A 27,035-nucleotide genomic window follows, 5' to 3' on the forward strand; every position below is an offset into this window, starting at 1 on the left:
TTCATTTAGGCCGCAACGGTGTCTGTTTTCCTCAACTAGAGTTTAGTGAAAATTTGGAAAATTATGCATACTGTCTTAATAAAACAAAAAATTTCACCACCTTGCTAGTGGCTAATGCTTCTTCCAGATGTTGGGTATCGTGTTCAGCCAATCACGTTGCAGTCTGTTTACCTATGGTCTGAACCAATGATTTTATGTATACACTAGATGACTGAAGGGTTGCTGTTTTGAAACCACCGCGCCTCCATCTTGGCATTCCCCCACTAGTTTTGCCATGTTTATTCTATTACAAACACCTTAATGCATACTTGTAAATTATGTGAGCTAAGCCGGGGCTTCCCAAACTGTCCTGCGCCCCCCCCCCCCCTTTGTTATTTTCCCAAACTAGCACTACACAGCTGATTTAAAAAAATCTAAGCTTGAGTTGGTTATTTCAATCAGCTGTGTAGCGCTTGGGCAAACACCAAAACGTGCTCCCAGGGGGGGCCCCAGGACCAAGTATGGGAAACCCTGCTTTGGAGGACTGCTTCTTCTGGGGAGTGCCAATATGGCCAACCGGTGCGGTGCCTTCAAAGCCTCTCATTGGCCAATGCATAGCATCAGCATAATTGGTCTCAATGCTGTGTGCAATGTCTGGAAGTAGCATTAGCCACTAGCATGGAACCTGTATGTAGGCCTACATTGGACATCGCTGAAGAAATGGCCTTTCCACCTGCCACTATACCTGCTTGTTATATCACATGAAGTATAAACTCAGCAAAAAAAGAAACGTCCTCTCACTGTCAACTGTTTATTTTCAGCAAACTTAACATGTAAATATTTGTATGAACAAAAGATTCAACAATTTGATACATAAACTGAACAAGTTCCACAGACGTGACTAACAGAAATGGAATAATGTGTCCCTGAACAAAGGGGGGATCAAAATCAAAAGTGACAGTCAGTATCTGGTGTGGCCACCAGCTGCATTAAGTAATGCAATGCATCTCCTCATGGACTGCACCAGATTTGCCAGTTCTAGCTGTGAGATGTTACCCCACTCTTCCACCAAGGCACCTGCAAGTTCCTGGACATTTCTGGGGGGAATGGCCCTAGCTCTAACCCTCCGATCCAACAGGTCCCAGACATGCTCAATGGGATTGAGATCCGGGCTCTTCGCTGGCCATGGCAGAACACTGACATTCCTGTCTTGCAGGAAATCACGCACAGAACGAGCAGTATCGCTGGTGGCATTGTCATGCTGGAGGGTCATGTCAGGATGAGCCTGCAGGAAGGGTACCACACGAGGGAGGAGGATGTGTTCCCTTTAACGCACAGTGTTGAGATTTCCTGCTGTGACACACCGCCCCAGACCATGACGGACCCTCCACCTCCAAAATCGATCTCTCTTCAGAGTACAGGCCTCGGTGTAACGCTCATTCCTTCGACGATAAACGCAAATCCGACCATCACGTCTGGTGAGACAAAACCGCGACTCGTCAGTGAAGAGCACTTTTTGCCAGTCCTGTCTGGTCCAGCGACAGTGGGTTTGTGCCCATAGGCGATATTGTTGCCGGTGATATCTGGTGAGGACCTGCCTTACAACAGGCCTACAAGCCCTCAGTCCAGCCTCTCTCAGCCTATTGCGGACAGTCTGGGCACTGATGGAGGGATTGTGCATTCCTGGTGTAACTCAGGCAGTTGTTGCCATCCTGTACCTGTCCCGCACATGTGATGTTCGCATGTACCGATCCTGTGCAGGTGTTACACGTGGTCTGCCACTGCAAGGATGATCAGCTGTCCGTCCTGTCTCGCTGTCTTAGGCTTTCACAGTACAGACATTGCAATTTATTGCCCTGGCCACATCTGAGCAGGGACCCTGGGATTCTTTATTTTGGTGTTTTTCAGAGTCAGTAGAAAGGCCTCTTTTTAGTGTCCTAAGTTTTCATAACTGTGGCCTTAATTGCCTACCGTCTGTAAGCTGTTAGTGTCTTAACGACCGTTCCACAGGTGCATTAATTGTTTATGGCATGGGAAATAGTGTTTAAACCCTTTACAATGAAGACCTGTGAAGTTATTTGGATTTGTACAAATTATCTCCGAAGACAGGGTCCTGATAATTAAAATGTAAAAAAAAAATATATATACACCCACACCCACAAGCTGATCCAATTGAATAGGTAAGCAATGGGGTAGTCTGATTTTGCTGTTGGTTAAAAGTGCTTTTTGGCTTAGCAAAATTTTATCTGGACAATTTTTCATTGGATATTGTTGTTGGTGAAATTTGTATAACCAAAAGTACTGGGCTCAGCTCTGCCTGGCTCTCATTTGGCAGCCTAATTTTAACACCTGCTAAGTCACATACGAGAACTGGCATGTGTAGTGTCAGCAGAGATGAAAGAGGAAGCAAGACACTCCAATCTTAAAAAATAACAAAAACCATTTGAGTAGAGGGAAAGTCCATGAACTAAGTAGACCAAACCCAGCAGCAATAGAGCTCATCATCAGCATGTAGGCTGAAAAAAACATTAAACATATATTTTTTTTAAATAAAAAAATTGGGGGTGGGGAAAATCAGCTTGAATATTACAAATTGTGTGGCTTCCATCAATGTAATTGTCTGCATCATTTCCAAACCTCATATTTATTTTGTAAATACAATGCATTTGGGAAGTATTCAGACCCTTGACTTTTTCCACATTTTGTTACTTTACGGCCTTATTCTAAAATGGATTAAATTGTATTTTTCCCTCAATCTACACACAATACTCCATAATGACAAAGCAAAGACAGGTTTTTAGATTTTTTTGCTAATGTATAAACACAAAACATTTGCATAAATATTTAGACCATTTACTCAGTAGTTTATTGAAGCAACTTTGGCAGCGATTACAGCCTTGAGTATTCTTGGGGATGAAACTACAAGCTTTGCACACCGGTATTTGGGGATTTTCTCCTAATTTTCTCTGCAGATCCTTTCAAGAGCTGTCAGGATCGATGGGGACTGTTGCTGCACAGCTATTTTCAGGTCTCCAGAGATGTTTGATCAGGTTCAATCCGGACTCTGGCTAGGCCACTCAAGGACATTCAGAGACTTGTCCCAAAGCCACGTTTGTGCTGTCTTAGCTGTGTAACTTAGAGTCGTTGTCCTGTTGGAAGGTGAACCTACGCCCCAGTCTGAGGTCCTGAGCGCTCTGGAACAGGTTTTCATCAAGGGTCTCTCTGTACTTTTGCTCTGTTCATCTTTCCTTCGATCCTGACTAGTCTCCCAGTCCCTGCCACTGAAAACATCCCCACAGCATGATGCTGCCACCACCATGCTTCACCGTAGGGATGGTGCCAGATTTCCTCCAGATGTGAAGCTTGGCTTTTAGGCCAAGAGTTCAATCTTGGTTTCATCAGACAAGAACATTTTGTTTTTCATGGTCTGACTGATGTCTTGAGATGTTGCTTCAATATATCCACATAATTTTCCCACCTCATGATGCCATCTATTTTGTGAAGTGCACCAGTCCCTCTTGCAATAAAGCACCTCCACAACATGATGCTGCCATCCCCGTGCTTCACGGTTGGGATGGTGTTCTTCGGCTTGCAAGCCTCCCCATTTTTCCTCCAAACATAACAATGGTCATTATGGCCAAACAGTTCTATTTTTGTTTCATCAGACCAGAGGACATTTCTCCAAAAGTACAATCTTTGTCCCCATGTGCAGTTACAAACCGTAGTCTGGCTTTTTTATGGCGGTTTTGGAGCAGTGGCTTCTTCCTTGCTGAGCGGCCTTTCATGTAATGTCGATATAGGACTCGTTTTCCTGTGGAAATAGATACTTTTGTACCTGTTTCCTCCAGCTTCTTCACAAGGTAATTTGCTGTTGTTCTGGGATTGATTTGCACTTTTTGCACCAAAGTACGTTCTCTAGGAGACAGAACACGTCTCCTTACTGAGCTGTATGACGGCTGCGTGGTCCCATGGTGTTTATACTTGCATAATATTGTTTGTACAGATGAACATGGTACCTGGAAATTTGCCACCAAGGATGAACCAGACTTGTGGAGGTCTACAATTTTTTTCTGAGGCCTTGGCTGATTTATTTTGATATTCCCATGATGTCAAGCAAAGAGGCACTGAGTTTGAAGGTAGGCCTTGAAATACACTGCTCAAAAAAATAAAGGGAACACTTAAACAACACAATGTAACTCCAAGTCAATCACACTTCTGTGAAATCAAACTGTCCACTTAGGAAGCAACACTGATTGACAATAAATTTCACATGCTGTTGTGCAAATGGAATAGACAACAGGTGTAAATTATAGGCAATTAGCAAGACACCCCCAATAAAGGAGTGGTTCTGCAGGTGGGGACCACAGACCACTTCTCAGTTCCTATGCTTCCTGGCTGATGTTTTGGTCACTTTTGAATGCTGGCGGTGCTTTCACTCTAGTGGTAGCATGAGACGGAGTCTACAACCCACACAAGTGGCTCAGGTAGTGCAGCTAATCCAGGATGGCACATCAATGCGAGCTGTGGCAAGAAGGTTTGCTGTGTCTGTCAGCGTAGTGTCCAGAGCATGGAGACGCTACCAGGAGACAGGCCAGTACATCAGGAGACGTGGAGGAGGCCGTAGGAAGGCAACAACCCAGCAGCAGGACCGCTACCTCCGCCTTTGTGCAAGGAGGAGCAGGAGGAGCACTGCCAGAGCCCTGCAAAATGACATCCAGCAGGTCACAAATGTGCATGTGTCTGCTCAAACGGTCAGAAACAGACTCCATGAGGGTGGTATGAGGGCCCGACGTCCACAGGTGGGGGTTGTGCTTACAGCCCAACACTGTGCAGGACGTTTTGGCATTTGCCAGAGAACACCAAGATTGGCAAATTCGCCACTGGCGCCCTGTGCTCTTCACAGATGAAAGCAGGTTCACACTGAGCACGTGACAGACGTGACAGTCTGGAGACGCCGTGGAGAACGTTCTGCTGCCTGCAACATCCTCCAGCATGACCGGTTTGGCGGTGGGTCAGTCATGGTGTGGGCTGGCATTTCCATGTGCTCGCCAGAGGTAGCCTGACTGCCATTAGGTACCGAGATGAGATCCTCAGACCCCTTGTGAGACCATATGCTGGTGCGGTTGGCCCTGGGTTCCTCCTGGGTTCCTCCTAATGCAAGACAATGCTAGACCTCATGTGGCTGGAGTGTGTCAGCAGTTCCTGCAAGAGGAAGGCATTGATGCTATGGACTGGCCCGCCCGTTCCCCAGGCCTGAATCCAATTGAGCACATCTGGGACATCATGTCTCGCTCCATCCACCAACAGATGTTGCACCACAGACTGTCCAGGAGTTAGCGGATGCTTTAGTCCAGGTCTGGGAGGAGATCCCTCAGGAGACCATCCGCCACCTCATCAGGAGCATGCCCAGGCGTTGTAGGGAGGTCATACAGGCACGTGGAGGCCACACACATTACTGAGCCTCATTTTGACTTGTTTTAAGGACATTACATCAAAGTTGGATCAGCCTGTAGTGTGGTTTTCCACTTTAATTTTGAGTGTGACTCCAAATCCAGACCTCCATGGGTTGATAAATTTGATTTCCATTGATCATTTTTGTGTGATTTTGTTGTCAGCACATTCAACAATGTAAAGAAAAAAGTATTTAATAAGAATATTTCATTCATTCAGATCTAGGATGTGTTATTTTAGTGTTTCCTTTATTTTTTGAGCAGTGTACATCCACAGTTACACCAGTTACACTAGCCTAACAGAAGCTTATAAAGCCATGACATCATTTTCTGTCATTTTCCAAGCTGTTTAAAGGCACAGTCAACTTAATGTATGTGAACTTCTGACCCATTGGAATTGTGATACAGTGAATTATAAGTGAAATAATCTGTCTGTAAACAATTGTTGGAAAAATGACTTGTGTCATGCACAAAGTAGATGTCCTAACCGGCTTGCCAAAACTAGTTTATTAACAAGAAATTTGTGGAGTGGTTGAAAAATGAGTTTCAATGACTCCAACCTAAGTGTATGTGAACTTCCGACTTCAACTGTATGTCAATTGCTATTGGTATGTTATGCAGATCACATTTACCATCCTCCTCCCTTACCTCTTCAATGAATATCCCATAAGCCTCTACATTATGGACAAGGTATGTGTATGAAAACCATTATCAAAAGTTTTTTACATTCACCACAAAAACCAAGGTATGAATACTGTTGTGTGCATATTTTGTTAATCATCTGTAGAATTACATTTTTGGGGGATTCACAGACTTCGCCCTCCCTACACCTCTGATTAATATAACAGGAAACCTGTTCGATCACCATGCACTGCAAAATCATTATGGCTATGGATACGGAGAATATCAACACATTAATGTCAACATGACAGAGGATATACCCATTGGACTTAGGGCTCTGCTCAGAGTTAACCTCATATTTTGATTATTTTATTCTGCTTTGCTACTAAAATCATAATAAACACTGAGAACTAAAATATTAGGGTTATTGTTATTAATAGGGGAGGGGGGTAGTTAATGTAACCCAGAAAGGTTATTCAAAAGGTTCTTCGAGGACCCATTAAAATGGGTTCTTTGAAGAACTTACAGGGGTTCCCCCACAGTTTCAATTTGAAGAACCCCTAAAGGATACTCCAGGAACCTTTCCTTTTTAGTGTATGGGACTCCCAATCACGTCCGGATGTGATACAGTCTGGATTCGAACCAGGGACTGTAGTGACGCTTCTTGCACTGAGATACAGTGCCTTAGATCGCTGCGTCACTCGGGAGCTATGCCTTCAGTGCATGTCTATGGTGCTGTGTGTGTGCGCCAGTGGGAGTGGGCCGTTGCCCGAGGAGAGAGAACGTGACATTTCAGCAGCAGGTATAAAATAATAACTGACAAACTACATCACCAATTCTAAACATAATTTGTAGCAGGTAGCTCGCTCGTTAACTATAGCTAACTAAGCATTCATTTCGTTGTTGCCTTTCCACCGGCACTGTAAAGTCGAAATAAATCTGCACCCGTTGGAAAGATGCGATTCCCCTCTATTAAACAGCAGCCATGCAATTGCGACATTTGAACTCTGATTTATTGAATGAAGGAATAATTGTATAAAGACAAAAGTATTTGGTTGAAAACGCCATGCCTGCACACCCAGGAGGTCTCCAGGTGGAGGGTTGACAACCTGTGACTAAAAGTGCGGTTCTATGTGGGGGGCTAAATGCCTTGATCAAGGGCACAACGGCAGGAGGCGGTAGGTCTACATGGGATCAGACACAGCAGCTTTCCAGTGTCAATAAGGCTTACTTTCAAGTAGGCAATAAAAAATAGTAATGAAAATTTGGTTAAAAGTAATGGAAAATGTATACAAACCGTTAACAGCGAATAATCAGAAGTCTCTATAGCATAATGTCACTTGTGAACATAGTCTAATGGACCGACTTGGAGAACAGGTCCTGCACTTCTTCCATCCCAAGTAAACCACTGGGGGGATATGACGTGTACCACTGTTTTAGGAAGTGAGTAAGAGTAATGCTGCGTTCACGTAGTACTCGGAAATGTCAGACTTGCTAACTGGTCCTGCGTACATTTTGTTAGCCAGTCGGACATTTTCGAGTTTCCTATTTCCGATTAATACATGAACGCGGCATTACACTTTCAGGCTACGGATTTTGTTGTTGTTTTTGTAACAGTTGTTGTTATAGTATAGAGCAGTATAGGAGTACCCATTCATCACTTCACTTTCACGGACAGGTTTGTTCAGTGGTGAGATACTCGTTCTAAAAACAATTAATGTTCATAACACTGGCTAAACATGTATGCTATTATCAATGTATCCAGCGTTCAGTGTGACCGTGCAGCTGTTACTTTGTTACACTTTAGAATTGCAGGCTTGAGGCACACCACACCACTTTAACGTTTACCAAATGTTACATTGTTAGATACATTGTTGTTACATTGTAGATATATTGAAATCGCCAATGCGTCAAACGTTCGCGTAGCCCTTTAAACTGAACAACATAATAGGCGACCGGCTGAAGCAGGAAATATGTCAGGTTTATAAAAAAGTCTGTATTCGTTTAAATATCTTGATCATAACTGTAAACTAACAAAACCACTATTAGGCATCAAACCAATTCACAGCAAGTAAACTACATAATCCGTGAATCACAAAGCGGGTTTGTTGACACCGACAGCTGGTGGTGGTGCTACTCTCTTTGTCCACGTCCACCATGGTGCACTAAACTAGCCTACTTACAGATAAATACTGAAATTGCGGACAAAACTATATCAAATAAAGGAATTGTGCATTTATGTATCAAATTCAGATCTAAATGCAACCTGTCAGTATGACATCCTGAAGATCCTTTCCTCTAAATATACATATTAAATCATATTCATAGAAAATATGGGAAATATCTCTTATGGGAAATAGACCTCTTAAGGTATTGTCTGAACTGGATATTTTTGGTTTGTTTCAAGAGAAACTAAATTTCTGAGGAAGCAAGCATAAGAAAGTAATAATGAGGAAGTGGAAAGACCATTGATTTATGTCCTATGTTCTGTAAACAGGTGCAGTAGGCTTACACTAAACACCAAGCTCTGTTGAACCTATTTTCCCACTAGATGAGTTTGTCTTATCACGTTTCTTTCTCCTTCAAGCCTATCTATTCGGTGTTGACCAACATTGATTAGCCACACCTTCCCCATGTTGCACTGGCCAGAGAGCCACCAGGTGGCTATGGTGTCAGTCCTACTGTGCTGGTTGACCCTGTGCTGGTGCAGCCCTGACCCTAGGCTCAGAGAGTCTCTGATGCACCAGGAGGCCTCCCGGCAGACAGGGGGCAGACTGCTGCTGACAGAGGCAGAGCTGCGGCTCAGTGCACTGCTGCACAAACTGAAGGAGCAGGAGATGAAGAGCTCGGACTTCCCTCCTGCCTTGCACTTCTTCAAGGCAAAGCCACTCATCCAGCGCAGCCTCATCTACAGCCTACTGCAGAGGATGCCCAAAGGTACACCGGATCCCAAATGGACCCGTACCCCCGTCCCCTTTGCATTTGTGATAAACTGAGAGGATACTTGTAAGCAAATATGGCACATATATAATGTACTTCATTGTAAGCCACACAGCATTGGAGGCTGCTGAGGGGATAATGATTCATAATAATGGCCGGAACGGAGCAAATGTAATGGCATCAAACACCTGGAAACCATGTTTTTGATGTATTTGATACCATTCCACTGATTCCGCTTCAGTCATTACCACAAGCCCGTTCTGCCCAATAAAGGTGCCACCAACCTCCTGTGTCACACAGGTTACGAACATCTCCTCCTCTGATCTGTTTTAGGAGCAGCACTTCATGTCCATGACTTCTCCATGGTGGGAGTGGAGTGGCTGGTAAGGAATGTGACGTACCGGCCACATTGCTACATGTGCATTACAGAGGACCAGTCAGTTCGATTACTCTTCTCCTCTGGTCAGCCCAAACCAAAACCTCAGTGCTCTTCTTGGATGTTGCTGGAGACCCTGAGGGCCAAAACAGGCAATACCACTGACCTTGACAATAGGTAGGAAGTAGGAACATATGTCATTATATACAGTGCATTTGGAAAGTATTCAGACCCCTTGACTTTTTCCACATTTTGTTAGGTTACAGCCTTATTCTAAAATGTTTTTTTCCCCTACACACAATCTACACACAATAACCCATAATGACAAAGCAAAAACAGGTTACGTTTTGTTGTTGTTGCTAATTTATACAAATAATATAAATATTAAATGTACATAATTATTCAGACCCTTTACTCAGTACTTTGTTAAAGCACCTTTGGCAGCGATTACAGCCTCGGATCTTCTTGGGTATGACGCTACAAGCTTGGCACACCTTTTCTTGGGGAGTTTCTCCCATTATTCTCTGCAGATCCTCTCAAGCTCTGTCAGGTTGGATGGGGAGTGTTGCTGCACAGCTATTTTCAAGTCTCCAAAGATGTTAGATCAGGTTCAAATCCGGGCTCTGGCCACTCAAGGACATTCAGAGACTTGTCCTGAAGCCACTCCTGCTTTGTCTTGGCTGTGTGCTTAGGGTTGTTGTCCTGTTGGAAGGTGAACCCCAGTCTGAAGTCCTGTTTTCTTCAAGGATCTCTGTACTTTGCTCCGTTCATCTTTCCCTCGATCCCGACAAGTCTCCAAGTCCCTGCCGCTGAAAAACATCCCCACAGGATGATGCTGCCACCACCATGCTTCACCGTAGGTAGGTGCCAGATTTTCTCCAGACGTGACACTTTGCATTCAGGCCAAAGAGTTTAATATTGGTTTCATCAGACCAGAGAATCTTGTTTCTCATGGTCTGAGAATCTTTAGGTGCCTTTTGGCAAACTCCAAGCGGGCTGTCATGTGCCTTTTACTGAGGAGTGGCCTCTGTCTGGCCACTGTAGCATAAAGGCCTGATTGGTGGAGTGCTGCAGAGATGGTTGTCCTTCTGGAAGGTTCTCCCATCTCCACAGAGGAACTCTAGAGCTCTGTTAGAGTGACCATCGGGTTCTTGGTCACCTCCCTGACCAAGGCCCTTCTACCCCGATTACTCAGTTTGGCCGGGCGGCCAGCTCTAGGAAGAGTCTTGGTGGTTCCAAACTTCTCCCATTTAAGAATGATGGAGGCCACTGTTTTCATGGGGCCTTCAATGCTACAGAAATGTACCCTTCCTCAGATTTGTGCCTCGATACAATCCCTTCTCGGCATTCTACGGACAATTCCTTCAACCTCATGACTTGGTTTTCACTCTGACATGCACTGTCAACTGTGGGACCTTATATACAGTTGTGTGCCTTTTCAAATCATGTCAAACCAATTGAATTTACCACAGGTGGACTCCAGTCAAGTTGTAGAAACATCTCAAGGATGATCAATGAAAACAGGATGCACCTGAGTTAAATTTCGAGTCTCATTGCAAAGGGTCTGAATACTTATGTAAATAAGGTATTTCTGTTTTCTTTTTTAATAATTTGTGCAAAAAAATTAACAAATCTGTTTTCACTTGGTTATGATGGGGTATTGTGTGTAGATTACTGAGGATTTATTTTAAAAAAAGTCCATTTTAGAGTAAGTCTGTAGAATAAGGCTGTAGTAACAAAATGTGGAAAAAGTGAAGGGGTCTGAATACTTTCCGAAGGCAATGTATGTCATTCACTATGTCAAATGACACGTGTATGTCAATAAATTTCATTATATATTATGTCATTTATATGTCATGGTCATACATCACACAAGTATCTCCCTGGGGGAATACAGACAAAATTAGATTTTCTATTTGACTCATCTCTTTAAAATTGTATGCACTCTCCAACAACCTGTGCAGCCTCATCCGCAACCTCACACTTTTCACTGAGGACCCAGAGGCTGCCTATCCCAGCCAAGATGTCGTTTGGAAAAGGTTTGAGCAGGCGTTCACTTCGGCTTGGGGACTAGTCACCTACGCTCCTGTATTCAAGGACTATTACTATGAGGGCCTGAGGCAGTTCTACATGGATAGTATCATGTATCTGGAGCTGAGGGCTTTGCTTCCAGAGGTAAACAACACATACAGATACTTGTTTCTTCCAACCGTGTGATATGAGTTCAGTTGTGTGATTAAATTGTTGAGATTATTCCATACACAGTAGTTTGAGTTGACCTGTCATTTTCAAGGTGTAACCAGGATGTATTGTCTATACATAAGAGGTTGTATAATTCGTACATGTTTGTTACTGATACACAGACATACGAGCTGGATGGGAGCACACATGACAGTGCCTGGGGCCTCAAGACCTATCAGGACGTGACCAGGCAGTTTGTGTCAGAGCACCCAGACTTCCTGGGAGCTCGTGTCATCTTCACTGTGCACAGGTGACTATGCAGGAGATGCACATGATCAGTGTAAAGATGGAATTAGAATCATGGGCCCTCTAACAGTTTTACAAGGATTAGTTTGTTTAAAAACGATACAGAATATAAAGAAGAATAAGAAAAACAAAACACGTCATATTAATGTTGAGATTGAATGTACTTTGGGAATCTGTTTGTCTAAGGCGGCTGAATGCGTCAATGGCATGGAAGGCAGTGGAGGAGGCTATGAACCTACAGAAAGTCTTTCCAGAGATCATGGCTGGATTTGACCTAGTAGGTAGATCCTTAGTCACAAGACTCCTTAAAACTGTCAAATTTCTCTCAGGAAATTACCTAAAGTTGCTATGGACTTGATTTATTTATTACTAGATAGGTTTATTAAAAAATAGGTATAGGCTGTGCAGGGTGATGTTGACATGTCTGATGTTTTCGTCTGGTACTAGGTGGGTCGGGAAGATAGTGGAAGACCCCTCTGGTACTTCAAGGAGGCCTTGTCTCTGCCAGGCGAGAGAGGAGTCAACCTTCCATTCTTCTTCCACGCAGGAGAGACTGGTGAGCACATGAACCCTTCCACCTTATCTGAAGTGTTCATATTTAGTCTATGATCATGGAATGGGCCTATGATTTCCTAATCTGGCCCTGGTTAGGGGCCCGGATAGCACTAACTTTGATGGAATGAGACTTTATAGCCAATACTCCCTATTTTGTGTTGTTGAGAATTAAGTTTGTACAGTACATATAAGAGTTTACTACACTCTACATTGATGGCATCATTGATTGACTGTCATTTGCAGATGAAGAGGGCACTGATGTGGATGGGAACCTACTGGATGCTTTACTGTTCAACACGTCTCGCATCGGCCATGGCTTTGCCCTGCTGCGCCACCCCGTGGCCAAGGCCCTCTCTAGGAGGAAAGGGGTGGCTGTAGAGGTGTGCCCCATCTCCAACCAGGTAGGGCATTATCGCTGTCACCACACTCACATGTTGATGAATGATTAAGACGGCTGCCCATCCACAGATCGAGGTAGATTGTATCTTCATTGAAACTCTTCATTTGGGGCTCCCGAGTGGCGCAGAGGTCCAAGGCACTGCATCTCAGTGCTAGAGGCATCACTACAGACCCTGGCTCGATTCCAGGCTGTATCACAACTGGCAGTGATTGGGAGTCCCATAGGGCGGCGCACAATTGGCCGAGCGTCGTCCTGGTTAGGGTTTGGTCGGGGTAGGCAGTCATTGTAAACAATAATTTGTTCTTAACTGACTTGCAGAGTTAAAGGTCAAATATAATAATTTAAAATGTTTCTCCAGGTACTGAAACTGGTCTCAGACCTGCGGAATCACCCAGCTGCTGTTCTGATGTCAGAGGGCCATCCCCTGGTGATCAGTTCAGACGACCCTGCCATGTTTGGAGCTTCTGGCCTCTCCCATGATTTTTACGAGGCGTTTGTGGGTTTAGGTGGAATGAACTCTCACATAGGAACTCTCAAGGAACTGGCCATGAACTCCATCAGGTGAGGCCAAGCTAGCAGGTCCAGGCACCGTACAATATTGGTGGAATAACCTGGACTAGCTTAGCTACTTGCAACCGTTTATGCCATTGTATGGTAGGGTAAGGATTCTGACTTTCAATTTTTTTTATGTTCCAGGTACAGCTCTCTGTCGCCACAGCTGAAGGAGAAAGCATTAGATTTGTGGCAGAGAAAATGGGACAAGTTTGTCTCAGAGAACTCACAATAGAGTCCTGCTGGAGCAGAGGAGTGGTCATTCGGATGCTAACTGTGACAGTGGGATCACCCCAGTCTGTGAGCCTGTTACTTGTGCCCCATAGGAAGGGAATGATATTTGGAAATGTTGTTCAAAATTCAGACAAGGGAAAGGATGTAGGTGTTATTGAAACATCATTTTTGGTATTTCCCTTTGCCTATGATGCTGTAGACAGTTTGGCAAATTAGGGTTGAGAAGGAAAAAGAGAACAAGTTCATATCGCCCTCACGTGGATAGGGTGTGTATAACACTCCTGTAAGAAATCAATCAGGAGACCACACTGCTGTCACCTCCTACAAAATGGAGGCCCCTGACAGAAGTTGAGTTCACTAGTCAAGGAGTCATGAAGGAAGCGTTTTTTTTTACACAAAGGCATTTGATCATTATTATTTCAGTTGCAGAGAATTGTATTTGCACTGTAATTGTGAATTCAAGGAGACTCTACATGGTAATAGAGCACAGTGAGAAAAATATTACACCGAATGAACTGACCAGCTAGTCTTTAATAGCATTTTATGCTGGTAATGTGATTTTAATGGAGAACATGTGCATTTGTACAGATTTAATTAATTATACGGACACGTTATGACAAATGCATGCAGAACAGTAGGCAATGCCTTATTCATAGACACACTTTTCTATTAATACTTTTTTGATTGTATTTTTTTAGTTGTGAAATAGTTTTGAATTAAGGGAAGGAAAACATCAGATTTGTTCGTTTTTGTTACAAATCATTTATCTACATTTTCACTTTTTAATACAAGAAACATTTCTCCATAATAGTCTAATGCATGGCATAGTAAGTAAGGCCCTGTCATCCTTTATCGACTGCTGGTGTTGAACTGGGAGAAGTAACTGTCATCTGGGATGTTAGTGTACACCTTCTCCAAATACTTTGTCCTGAAAAGAGAAGAATGCATTGGTCTAGAACTGATATCAAGAACAAAACTGTAGGCATTTGATATGTCGTCTATGCAATGCTATGGGCAGGTCAACAAGCTCTAGGGCTGGATTCAATCCGTATCGCGGAATATCACGGTAAATATTGCATATGTCTGCTCAATCGCAAATTACCTTTACATTTTAACACTGAATGCAGTCTCTGAACTAGGGAACATTGTCTTTAAATTTCAATCGAACGATAACGCGGATTTTCCGCAAAATTGATTGAATTGAGCTCCTAGTTGATCATTTGTGTGTCCATTAAGTGTGCTAATCTTGTTGATCAGTTTCTTCTGCACAATTGAATTATTTCTGAGCACAGAAGTGTTAAAGAAAATATTTTCAAAAAAAGTGACAAACAATGATGCTGTATGGTAATGAAGCCCAACAGTACAACATCAAACAAAGTGAAAGGTATACAGCTGCGTCCAAGTGTCTAAACCTTAACATATGGAAAGTGTCTTACTGTTCATGGTGGGCCTCAGCCAGCTGTGCGTTGGTGTTATCCTGGGTGCGACGGAGCTGCTTGTTGATGCGGGCCTGCTGTCTCTCCATTAGTAGGGCGGTTCGAGCCGAGGCCACACGGAACCGGTCCTGCTGGAGCTCCTCCTGCTGCTGCTCCGCCTGAATTCTCTGCACAACCAAACATGAAGAGAAGGTTAACACTATTTATGGGTGTTGCGATCTACTCTCGCTTTTGGTCCTCTTTCAGAAGATAGAGAGTGCAACATACTGCAATAAAAACATCTCTGCTGAAGGTAAACAATGTAGATGTACCCTCTTCTCATCTATCTGTTGCTGCTGGCAGTTGATGATGTGCTGCAGCTGCTCGTCTGCGAGACCCTTGTAGCTGTTGGGACTGAGGCGGGGCAGACCCAGCACACTGATGCCCTGCTCCTGGCTCTCACTCAGCAGCTCCCCCTGCAGCTGGTTCAGGATGTCTGTCCTGTTGTCCTCCTCCTGCTGCTGCCACTCCTTCCACCGCTTCTCTGCATTCTCTGTTGCCTGGGAACAGACAAACAAAATATCACACAGTTGACATGTTGACAGAATTACATTCTGTTCCCCCATATACAAATCACAGGAATCACACCACACATGGTGAGATTCAGTGCCAGATAGTACTATCAATCCTAATAACTTACCTTTGTCAGTGTGACAACCACACCTGGTTAAGCACCAGGTAAAATATGACTCACCTTTGTCAAATTGAAATTCTTTGTAGCGAGGGCTACGGTTCTCCTCCTCTCCTCCTCAATTGTTTGGAGCTGGAGAGCTTTGTTGTCCAGGTCCACTCTGTCCTGGTCATACTGCTGCTCTGCAAGGGTGAGGCAGGGGCGGAGATTATTTTGAGAGGAGGCAGTGAGTGTATCAGTGTCTAGCATCAGGACAGGTTGTAGCCTACCTTCCTGTCTCTGCTGGTGTCGCGCTGTGGCCAACTCATGCTGCTGCTGGAAGGACCACTCTCTGAGCTGCTCCTGCTGCTTCTTCAGCCTCCCCTGGCTGTCTGGGTCCTCACCCACCAGCCCCGGCAGCATCTGGATCTTCTCCTGACCTCTAATTTTGTCTGGGTTGCTCAAGTCATACTCTCGTCGACTCCACCGCGGCTGGAAGTTCAATCGGAAGTCCTCTATGGCTCCCTGCAGCAGACGCTCATCCTTAAGTTGGCGTTGATCAAGTAGACAAGCGGCCTTGTCGTTGCGCACTGCATCTGCAGCTAGAGAGCATGCATTCCAGAGACATATGACACTAGCTTACAGCTAGCTAACATCAATAAAACCTTAGTTGCATTGAAGCTTACTGTATGTATGGAAGCTTATATAGAGCTGTCAGGACTCCCATTCTGTATTTTATTGCACTTACCATATGCTTTAAGTGACTCTGCCTCTGCCTGTTCTTTTTTCTTTCTTTCATTCACTTGGGAAACAAGAGCCTCTTTATCTATCTGTGAGGAACAGAAAAGTGTGACAAACATGTCTTCACAACTAAATTAACGTGAGTGTTGTGATGTCACAGCCGGTTACAGTTGCAATAAAGATGATCCATTATATTGACCAGACCAGATACTCAAGTGGTCGCTGTAACAATGAAAATAAGTCTTCAAAAATGGAAGGCAGTCGGGAGGATCAGGTGGTGCCATTCTAACCAATGAGAGGGCAGATACGTGTGTGAACAACAGGAACAACTAATATAGAGCAGTGTTTCCAACATTTTTTAAAAAGCGACTAGTGACAAATCTAGCGACTTTTCCTGGTGTTATTGGAGACTTTGAGACTCTGACGTGAAAGCACGTATAGTTCTCAATGAGCAGCGGGTGCTGCCGTGGGTCCCACCCCCGTCCCAAAGCACTCACAGGCGGCCCAGTCCTCACGCAGCAGTCCCTCCCAGCTGCAGTCAGAGCAGGAGATGTTCACCCCACCGCATCCAGACTGCAAATGAATCGCGCATGTGGGAAGCCGCCGCTAGCTGATTCCACCCTGGCTTACATTCAGGGCGGATGTCAATGTAAAAAACTAAACAAAAAAACACTAGGTAACTCCGTCTGATTGTCTCTTTTGGGTCACTTTTGCCGGTCCCAAGCCCAGATAAGAGGGTTGGATTTGTGACATTTAAAAAAATAAGAATCGACAGAAGTTTATTTGTAGTTCTAAACATATTTAAGGTGTTTACTCACTTTCTCTTCCACAATGTTATTCCTCTCTCCTACAGAGTCCATCACAATTACATGCACAAAGATTGGAAAGCAGCTGCGGTTCAAATCCCACCGTACCTTCTCCGCTATGCAATCTGGTTTCAGAGCTGGTCATCGGTGCACATCAGCCACGCTCAAGGTCCTAAACGATATCTTAAGCGCCATCGATAAGAAACAATACTGTGCAGCCATATTCATTGACCTGGCCAAGGCTTTCGACTCTGTCAATCACCACATCCTCATCGGCAGACTCAACAGCCTTGGTTTCTCAAATGATTGCCTCGCCTGGTTCACCAACTACTTCTCTGATAGAGTTCAGTGTGTCAAATCTGAGGGCCTGTTGTCCGGTCCTCTGGCAGTCTCTATGGGGGTGCCACAGGGTTCAATTCTTGGGCCGACTCTCTTCTCTGTATACATCAATGATGTCGCTCTTGCTGCTGGTGAGTCTCTGATCCACCTCTACGCAGACGACACCATTCTGTATACCTCTGGCCCTTCTTTGGACACTGTGTTAACAACCCTCCAGACGAGCTTCAATGCCCTACAACTCTCCTTCCATGGCCTTCAACTGCTCTTAAATACAAGTAAAACTAAATGCATGCTCTTCAACCAATCGCTGCCTGCACCTGCCCGCCGAGCATCACTACTCTGGACGGTTCTGAATTAGAATATGTGGACAACTACAAATACCTTGGTGTCTGATTAGACTGTAATCTCTCCTTCCAGGCTCACAGAAAACATCTCCAATCCAAAGTTAAATCTAGAATTGGCTTCCTATTTCACAACAAAGCATCCTTCACCAATGCTGCCAAACATACCCTCGTAAAACTGACCATCTTATCGATCCTTGACGATGTCATTTACAAAATAGCCTCAAACACCTTACTCAACAAATTGGATGCAGTCTATCACAGTGCCAACTTCTCCTGTCCTATTCAGTGTCCTGTGTGAATTTAAGTGTGCCCTCTCTAATTCTCTTTCTTTCTTTCTCTCTCTCTCGGAGGACCTGAAGCCCTAAGACCATGCCTCAGGACTAACTGACATGATGACTCCTTGCTGTCCCCAGTCCACCTGGCCGTGCTGCTGCTCCAGTTTCAACTGTTCTGCCTGTGATTATTGTTATTTGACCATGCTGGTCATTTATGAACATTTGAACATCTTGGCCATGTTCTGTTATAATCTCCACCCGGCACAGCCAGAAGAGGACTGGCCATCCCACATAGCCTGGTTCCTCTCTAGGTTTCTTCCTAGGTTTTGGCCTTTCTAGGGAGTTTTTCCTAGCCACCGTGCTTCTACACCTGCATTGCTTGCTGTTTGGGGTTTTAGGCTGGGTTTCTGTACAGCACTTTGAGATATCAGCTGATGTACAAAGGGCTATATAAATTGATTTGATTTGCACCCCAGTATTTCTACTTTGCACACTCATCTGTCAAATCTACCATTCCAGTGTTTTAAATTGCTATATTGCATTTACTCCGCCACCATGGCCTATTTATTACCTCCCTTCTCACCTCATTTGCTCACATTGTATATAGACTTATTTTTCTACTGTATTATTGACTGTTTGTTTTACTCCATGTGTAACTCTGTGTTGTTATGTGTCGAACTGCTTTGCTTTATCTTGGCCAGGTCGCAGTTGTAAATGATAACTTGTTCTCAACTTGCCTACCTGCAAATAAGCCATTACATTTCTTGTTGACCAAATTCGACCCTCATATGACCATACAAAAACTAAACGCCAATTGCTGGAGAAGACAGAAACTTACCCCAATCGTTCTAACTTTAGCATTGAAAATCCTATCTTGACGTTGCATCTCTCGATTACGTCTCCTCTCCAAACTAGCCGCAGCAATGCGGTCCGAAAGTAATTCAGCATTGTACATTTTCCAATCTTCCCTTAGTCTCGCTGTGGTGAGAATCAAATGACCAGGGCTAGAATGCACTCTGCAAACATATCCGTTGCTAAGCTACCCGACATTCGGATACCTATGTTGCTGTTCACAACCAAGTGGGAGAGGTAATTGCCAGTTGAATGCATTCATGTGCATTGAACTCGTTGAAGAAATCCGATTGGCTAATGGCCAACAAGCTGTGTCGGTCTACCACGAACTAAACGTGCAGCCATCATGCTTGTGAACAAAATAATATTAAGAATGTTTTGTTAAACTGCCGAATATGCTGTTAGAGGTAATTTCCTAAAGTGGTGAGGTAACCCTAACCCTAACCCTAACCCTTTCACAGGTTAATTGCTCATGGAAGTCGCTCCGGATATAAGCGTCTGCTAAAGGGTCTAAAATGTATATGGTAAATACCATCTTCCCTCTTGGTTATGAACATATATATATATATATATATATATATATATATATATATATATATATATATATATATCCCTCTTCTGTCTCAGCATGCATGGATTGATCAGTCTTGCAGACAGACATTTTGACTACAACAATATTTATTTTTTTACAACTACTTTTATTTATGGCAATCCAAATCAAGGACAGAAAGGCACATTTCCCTTTCAACAAAATTAAATAAGCACTGTTATATCAATGCATAGGCATATGCCACATTTAGGTTAGTAGTCCAACGTGACCCATAGAACAGAATAGCAAACATAAAATGTGGTTTAGTCTAGAGGCAAACATGAATCCTCTATGCTGGTCCATTAGAAGGGCTTGATGATGTTTTGGATTTCCCATTTCTGGCCAGTGCATTTCTGGACCACAAGTTTCTGGTTTTGTATTTCTAAGCATCTTTTTGTTTGTCTGTTCTTAAGTTCCTTGCCCTGGAAAAGTATACATATTTTAATGATTTTAAACAGTGGACCTCTTTGGCAAAAAGGAAATAATTTAGGGGTGCATACAGTATAGGAAAGAACTGCCTAAATACGTATTAGGAGTGTATTGAGTTCAGTGTCAACTGTGATATGCACCTGCGTGAAGTCCCAGTGAATGCCCATGCCCTTCTGCACGGCCTCGTTACAGTCGTACAGATCAGGAAAAGTGTCTTCTCCACTGTCAGCCAAACACCTGTTGTCATTGTACTTGTGGGACTTTAGGCCACCAACGTAAAGCTCCCCATTACTGTGGTAGTATGTGTGCTGAACGATCAAACAAATAAAGATAGGACATTAGATTTTTCCTTGAATACAGAGCAAAGTTAATTAACTGTAACAGTAGGCGACAGTATTGTAATGAGTTACCTGTGGGCCATAGTTGAAGCAGTCGAAGGCTATAGGTGTATGACCAGGAAAAAGTCCTTGATCTATACATATGTTTGCATCCAAGTTCTTCATCTACAAGTAAAAGGGTCAAATATTAAGCAAGGGATGACATACTTTATCAAACATGTGGATAAATAGCCAGGCATTCAAACCTTCAATTTAAAAACTAGTTTAAAACCACACACAAAAGTACTGTAAAAAACATACCCCTCCATAGGCCAGTATATTGTCCCATGTGTCCAACTGAGGATAAATCTTTTCCAGGTACCACTTGAAGGGCTTACATTTCAGCTTTTCTCTGAGCTCCTTTCTCTCTGACACATCACCGATATCTATTCCATGATCCTATTGTTGAGAGTGTGATTATGGATTATTTGTTGTATCCCGCAAAACTCTTGTATTATCAACATATGTAATAAATCAAAAGCTTGCAAAACTTCCAATGGTTTTATGAGTCTCATGAAGGTAGAATTCATGGGTAAAAAAAAAAAGTTATGGGTATGTTATCATAAGCTCATACCTTAATTGGAATGTTCCAGGCAATATTGACATTATGTTTGTACTCATCCATCCAGATCTCTGCTGCCCTCAGTGCATTCCTCTTCATGGACATGCTCAGGTCAGGTGCGTAAGGCTTGTGGTTCCTCTCAATGTGGGCGATCTTAGAACAAGGCACTACCTCTATGCTTCCTCCACACAGCCACACCTGAAACATTTACATTATTTGTGGAGGACATTGACACCATTTAATGACCACAGAAAACAATGTTATCGAAAATATCAGATGTTCACAGAATCTGGTAAAAAAAAAAGAATGGTGTATAATATTGTTGCTTCTCACCCGCACACCTAGTTCGACATTTTCGCCTCCATACACTTTCATTCCACCATCTAGGGCACCGATTTCACCCAGGAATTTCCTGTCCACCACCATGATTCCCATGACAGAGGGACTCCTGATGACAGAGACAAAGCGTTAAAATAAACACTATACTCGCTGTCACCACCACAACCACAAAGATGTGGGTTTGACAGTATGAGTGATTCCATTTGCCTGGTCAACTTACTTTCCTGGCAGTGACGTGTCGTTGAGATGGTACCACTCCGGCCTGAAGGACTCATACATACACCATAGAGCCCAGTCAAAAGCATGGGCTGCTGGGACGTAATGGACAACATCCAGGTCGTAGTAATTCACCCTGTCAAACACAGGGGAGACCACCACTGTCCGGTCTGCCTTGATACGAGTCAACAGAGGCTCCGCCCTGCAAGCACAGAGAGCAGAGTCATGGAAAACAACACACTGGCCCTGTTCCTATAGTTCAAAGACTTGGCTGAACTGTACAAGGTGAGGGACAAGTTATACAGATATTTAACATGATGTGCAATATGGCAACTACTGGCACAGTAGCTATTTCAGAGACACTGTACATTCCTAAATACTCTTACCACTCTTTGTGGACCTCAATGTGAGCGTCTAGAATGGCAACCACATCCGCAGTAGCAGCTCTCCACCCAGAGATGCGAGCTTGAGTTAAACCCAGTGATTCAATATGTCTCACTCTGACCATGCGAAACAAAGGATTCTGCGCCTCAATGGATTTGACATAGACATCCAGGTCCCCCTTCAGATCATCTGATTGGGTAAAAAAAAAAAAGGGTAGTAAATTAATATTATCATACAAAAGCTGTCAGTATAGTTTGGTGAGACGTACCATTGGAGCTGTGGTCGTCCACCAGAATGATTTCTCTCAGCAGGTGTTCAGGGGTTCGGTCGATGATGCTGCGGATGGCCCGTTTAATGATAGACAGGGCCTCGTCCAGGTAGATCAATACCACAGCAATACTAGGAAGGTCCTTGGGGTATTTCTTCTCCAAACATCTGTTGAAGGAAACTAACCATCAGTTACACTCCTCTCATAGGTATGTTAAAAAGGGATACATCAGGATTTTGGCAATGAAACCCTTGATCTACTTCCCCAGAGTCAGATGAACTCATGGACACCATTTATGTTTCTGCATCCAGTATGAAGGAAGTAAGAGGTAGATTTGCAGCACAACGCTAACTAGCGCTAGTTATCAACTTCCTTCAAACTGCATGCAGACACATAAAAATGGTATCCATGAGTTCATCCGACTCTGGGGATGTAGATAAAGGGCTTCATTGCCAAAATCCTGAAGTAATCCTTTCATACAAATTATGTCTTGATCTTGAAGTTCAGTAACATGCAAAACTGTAGCCACATCGCCTTCCCATTGGAGATTCTGTACATTATTATTCCTTTCTGGTTTACAGCTGAATAATCATTATGTGCATGAAAGAAGGAATGTAACAACAGACAAGCGATAGTGTGAGTGAGGGAGAGAAACCTTAAAAGGGTGAGGGAAAAACGGCGCCAGAGAATCGTTACTTTACTTGGATTCACGTGTCTCTGGTAGCTCTCGGTTGAGAGGCAGACGATCGCTGAGGAAAACATTGTAGCCATATTTCTCAAACAAAGCCTGTGCCTCCTCCTGATCCTCATCCGATAGATTCTCTCCCCAGCCCTGAAACAATGGAGATTGCTGGGGCTTGAGCTTCTGTTCATCTTGTCCTCTCTGAGATTTGACCGGAGCTGCCACAACTTTCTGGTCTCTCTCATCCACAAGCATTTTCTGAATGGCATCCTGCTTTTGTTCAAAGTTTTTGAACAAATCGTCTGAGATGAATAAAATAAAGTGTTGGTGGTTTTATCCCAATTTAAGACAGAAATAGCTCTTAATTTGAATTGTGAAAAATAAAAAAGTTGTCAGAATATCTTCATCATACATACACATATTTAATCTGCCAGTGCGTGACAGATAATAGCATAGTCTTCCAATCAATGCATATTAAAAGCAGTCACACGTTTAAGTGAATTAGACATGTAAATTAATAACAAAAAGTCAGACACTTTAATAACTCATGAATATGTATTCATAAATAATTGAACTATGAATAAATAAGTATGTCATTATTTATGTAAAACGTATTGTGGTATATTTTGCCCTATGAGTTCGATCAGTAGAATTTTATTCAAAATGTTTCACAACTGTAATGGCCGCCAAAGGTTTACAGCAGTGTTAAGTATTAACTCTGGGGTGTAAAGACATACGCAAGCAACACATATTTTTGGAACATTTTCTATCATTTTCTTTCACTTTGAAAATGCAGAGTAGGTTGTGTAGATCTTTATGGGGGGGGGGGGGGTGAATATAATCCCTTTAGATTTAATTTTAAAGCAGAAAAATGTGAAGACTGTGCAAGGCGTACTTAAGACTTTCACTACCCCGACTGGCACTCTGACCAGACATCCTCATAGGCCTACCTATGGTATTTGTAAATATTCGTGCCCATAGGCGACGTTGTTGCCGGTGATGTCTGGTGAGGACCTGCCTTACAACAGGCCTACAAGTCCTCAGTCCAGCCTCTCTCAGCCTATTGCGGACAGTCTGAGCACTGATGGGGGGGGGGGGGGGGAGATTGTGCATATGTAACTTGGGCTGTTGTTGTTGCCATCTTGTACCTGTCCCGCAGGTGTGAGTTTCGGATGTACCGATCCTGTGCAGGTGTTGTTACACGTGGTCGGTCACTGCGAGGACTATCAGATGTCTGTCCTGTCTCACAGTAGGACATTGCAATTTATTGCCCTGGCCACATCTGCAGTCCTCATGCCTCCTTGCAGCATGCCTAAGACACGTTCACACAGATGAGCAGGGACCCTGGGCATCTTTCTTTTGGTGTTTTTCCAGAGTCAGTAGAAAGGCATCTTTAGTGTCCTAAGTTTTCATAACTGGGACATTAATCGCCTACCGTCTGTAAGATGTTAGTCTCTTAAGACCTTTCCACAGGTGCATGTTCTGTAATTGTTTATGGTTCATTGAACAAACATGGGAAACAGTATTTAAACCCTTTACAATGAAGATCTGTTTAGTTATTTGGAGTTTTACGAATAATCTTTGAAAGACAGGGTGCTGAAAAAGGGATGTTTCTTTTTTTGCTGAGTTTATAAGCCCCTTGGTCTCTCCCAGGACCGCAATTGGCAATTACAACCAATAAACTGGTTCTCTGACGTAAAAGTACATTTCCACATCCATTGTTACATTAGCAAATTCTAGTTAATCAGACAGTCATTACATTTCATCACCATTCATAAATAGACTGGCGTGCAGGCCACGTATCTTATTTCTATGCGCACTCCTATTACGCACAACCAGAATGACAGACAAGTAGCTATGACACAACGCGGGAAATATGAACAAAGGAAAACATTAATTTAACGAAATAAATAGCACTTCCATCTCGTGAATGTTGCCATGAATCTGTGCACCGAAACAACGAGTCACTTGAGTAGAGACAACGGTAAATGACCGCATGTCTTGTGGAACAGAAAGCCTACGGAAATTTCCAAACAAACATTTCTTCGACACTTGGTTAGGCGTAGGCACAGTAAATGATGATACTTGTAAAACAGCAATATATACATTTTGTAAAAAGTATTTACTACCTATAGCCTTTGGGGAAGCACATGCTCGAAACAAATAAACAATGCGCTTTCGTGACGAGAGTTTCCTAACTATTATTTAATAAAGAGCAAGCGACACAAGAAACAGATTTAGGGTGCGTTCGTAAATTCACTCTGGCCATCTACTCCAATTTTAGAGCACGCTCGTCTGAGTGCCAGAGCGCAGAATAACTGATGCATTTACAAACCCACCCCGTCTCAATGTGGAACTAAAGAATTTAGCCCCGAAAACGTGTAAACCTATACGTCCGTGTTCTAGAATATAAATAAAGACATGTCATGTGTTCCCTATAAAGTGTAACCAAATTATTTTCTTGAGTTTATACGTTATTCAAAAGGCACATCTTGAATTGAATCAACATTCAAGAAAGTTGACTTACTCACAGACTTTGTTGATGTTGCTTTCCAAGTCAGAAAATCTTCTATCAATATCAATAGTTTGGGCCTCAGTAGGCCTCTCATCTGTCTTTTTGTCGGTTTCATTCCTCAAAATCAATGATATATAGCTGAGGAATAAAATACATCCTAAAACTAATAGACGTTTCACCCACATAGACCTCATATATATTATTTGCATGATTCCGTTTTTAATGGCATAGTCAAGTGTCAAAGCAACAGAACCGGTGTGATGATAACTCGAGACGTTGGTATTATTAAGACAACACAAGCATTTATTTCAAAGAGTGGTCCGTAAGCCACGCCCCAGTGGGCAGAGCTAGGCATGATGCACTGGACACGTTTGGAACACCTTCAGCTATATATACATAAATATACATACATATATATATATATATATATATATATATATATACATATATATATATATATATATATATATATATATATATATATATATAGATAGATCAAATATTGATTTTGGAGCATAGAAACACCAAAAGGACAGTAAAAAAATCATCATAAGAAACAAGGTTTTTAAGTGTCTGTCCTAAATCTATTATATATTTCCTGAGTTTTTATATATAATAAATAAATATATATATATATATATATATATATATATATATATACATATTATATATTAGTTATGCTAATATAGTTGAGACCAGTTTACTGCAGTTAATTTCGTATTTGACTAAATAAGTAAAATATCTTTGAGTAGTAAATTGGGAATCAACTTGTCCCAGATAACAGAACATACCATTTATTGGGATCATCTGGTTGAGCTTGTTGACAAAACAGACCATGTTATGCCTTTTCATACTGAGATTTAATTGTCAAAGGTCTGCGGTGAATCTGTGTAAACTATGCGATTATATTGGAGACAGGTTTATATCAGTGAATGCCATCTATAAATGTACTGTTATAGTATGTCTAAGTAACAGCCATATAGCAGCCAGGGAAACTTTTTGTTCTCACTGTATAATAGAATATTCTGAATTTTCTGCCTGACTGTGGCGCACTTCACCTTAATTGTTAGGATTTTCATGTGATCACAACAAAACTACTTATTTTGCTCAAATGGAGATGGAATAAACGTGTGCTTTTTTGAAGAGATGGGCCTGGTTGTGAATAGAACATTTTTCTGCCTGGGTGTGGCGCTGTTTACCGCAATTTTCTGTATGACTTTGACCAGAACAAAACGATTTATTTTACTCAACTAGAGATTGAAATAAATTGTGTTTCTTTGAAAAGATGTGCCTGGTTGACATGAAAAATACATTAAGAGGAAATTATCCACAGAGGCTGATTATTTTTCTGCATATGGGCAATTCCATGGTAACGGAATTGTGCTGAGACTAGATTTTTCACAAAAAATGTATGCCAAACAAAGACCATTGATTTCAAAGTTTAACAAACCATATGTACAAGGACTCATTTTAAGTGATAATGGCTAGCTAGTTAGCGGTGGTGCGCGCTAATAGCGATGGGTAACGATGCTTCCTGGGTGACTGTTGTCTGTGTGCAGAGGGTCCCTGGTTCGAGCCCGGGTAGGGGCGAGGGAACGGACTAAAGTTATACTGTTACATATTAGCACGGGTGTTTGT

The 27,035-nt window shown here is 42.8% G+C and overlaps 3 protein-coding genes across 5 annotated transcripts; 1 reads left to right on the forward strand and 2 right to left on the reverse strand.

Annotated features, from left to right (window-relative positions):
• The first annotated feature begins 7,495 nt into the window (after positions 1–7,495).
• Positions 7,496–14,330, forward strand: LOC110498230 (adenosine deaminase 2-A). 2 transcript variants are annotated; one of them, XM_021574876.3, is made up of 10 exons: positions 7,496–7,740; positions 8,638–8,987; positions 9,324–9,543; positions 11,331–11,541; positions 11,730–11,857; positions 12,040–12,130; positions 12,301–12,409; positions 12,652–12,809; positions 13,167–13,369; positions 13,505–14,330. In XM_021574876.3, the coding sequence occupies exons 2-10, from the start codon at positions 8,684–8,686 to the stop codon at positions 13,593–13,595; spliced, it is 1,515 nt and encodes a 504-aa protein (XP_021430551.1). In that variant the 5' UTR covers positions 7,496–7,740; positions 8,638–8,683; the 3' UTR covers positions 13,596–14,330. The 2 variants fall into 2 exon arrangements, with proteins under 2 accessions (XP_021430551.1, XP_090066951.1); XM_090210825.1 differs by having other exon boundaries at positions 7,589–7,728.
• ribc2 (RIB43A domain with coiled-coils 2) lies at positions 14,102–19,305 on the reverse strand. 2 transcript variants are annotated; one of them, XM_021574882.3, is made up of 7 exons: positions 19,023–19,305; positions 16,428–16,509; positions 15,970–16,281; positions 15,764–15,882; positions 15,342–15,569; positions 15,031–15,197; positions 14,102–14,522 (listed from the first exon to the last, which is right to left on the reverse strand). In XM_021574882.3, the coding sequence occupies exons 1-7, from the start codon at positions 19,137–19,139 to the stop codon at positions 14,444–14,446; spliced, it is 1,104 nt and encodes a 367-aa protein (XP_021430557.1). In that variant the 5' UTR covers positions 19,140–19,305; the 3' UTR covers positions 14,102–14,443. The 2 variants fall into 2 exon arrangements, with proteins under 2 accessions (XP_021430557.1, XP_036813550.1); XM_036957655.2 differs by having other exon boundaries at positions 15,764–16,281.
• Positions 19,306–19,709: 404 nt separating this feature from the next.
• On the reverse strand, positions 19,710–25,692 carry LOC110498224 (putative polypeptide N-acetylgalactosaminyltransferase 8). The gene is made up of 11 exons (XM_021574863.3): positions 25,414–25,692; positions 22,902–23,184; positions 22,201–22,367; positions 21,935–22,121; positions 21,553–21,750; positions 21,327–21,441; positions 21,006–21,191; positions 20,693–20,830; positions 20,465–20,557; positions 20,195–20,362; positions 19,710–20,047 (listed from the first exon to the last, which is right to left on the reverse strand). Exons 1-11 carry the CDS (start codon positions 25,604–25,606, stop codon positions 19,928–19,930), a joined length of 1,848 nt encoding a protein of 615 aa, XP_021430538.2. The 5' UTR covers positions 25,607–25,692; the 3' UTR covers positions 19,710–19,927.
• Between the last annotated feature and the right edge of the window lie 1,343 nt (positions 25,693–27,035).

This window comes from Oncorhynchus mykiss, chromosome 2, assembly GCF_057628025.1.
Source record: "Oncorhynchus mykiss isolate SJ-2025 chromosome 2, ASM5762802v1, whole genome shotgun sequence".
NCBI lineage: Eukaryota > Metazoa > Chordata > Actinopteri > Salmoniformes > Salmonidae > Oncorhynchus > Oncorhynchus mykiss.

Bases quoted from the DNA above. Each gene is read 5' to 3' on its own strand.
- LOC110498224 (XM_021574863.3), bottom strand. From the start codon at position 25,606: ATGCAAATAATATATATGAGGTCTATGTGGGTGAAACGTCTATTAGTT. The intron at 22,122-22,200 runs GTACGTCTCACC...TTACCCAATCAG, and splicing joins GGACGACCACAGCTCCAATG to ATGATCTGAAGGGGGACCTG. The intron at 21,192-21,326 runs GTGAGAAGCAAC...TAAATGTTTCAG, and splicing joins ATGTCGAACTAGGTGTGCGG to GTGTGGCTGTGTGGAGGAAG.
- LOC110498230 (XM_021574876.3), top strand. From the start codon at position 8,684: ATGTTGCACTGGCCAGAGAGCCACCAGGTGGCTATGGTGTCAGTCCTA. The intron at 9,544-11,330 runs GTAGGAAGTAGG...CAACCTGTGCAG, and splicing joins ACCACTGACCTTGACAATAG to CCTCATCCGCAACCTCACAC. The intron at 11,542-11,729 runs GTAAACAACACA...ACTGATACACAG, and splicing joins TGAGGGCTTTGCTTCCAGAG to ACATACGAGCTGGATGGGAG.
- ribc2 (XM_036957655.2), bottom strand. From the start codon at position 19,139: ATGTACAATGCTGAATTACTTTCGGACCGCATTGCTGCGGCTAGTTTG. The intron at 15,570-15,763 runs GTGAGTCATATT...GTCTGTTCCCAG, and splicing joins AGAATTTCAATTTGACAAAG to GCAACAGAGAATGCAGAGAA. The intron at 15,198-15,341 runs GTACATCTACAT...TTGGTTGTGCAG, and splicing joins AACAGATAGATGAGAAGAGG to AGAATTCAGGCGGAGCAGCA.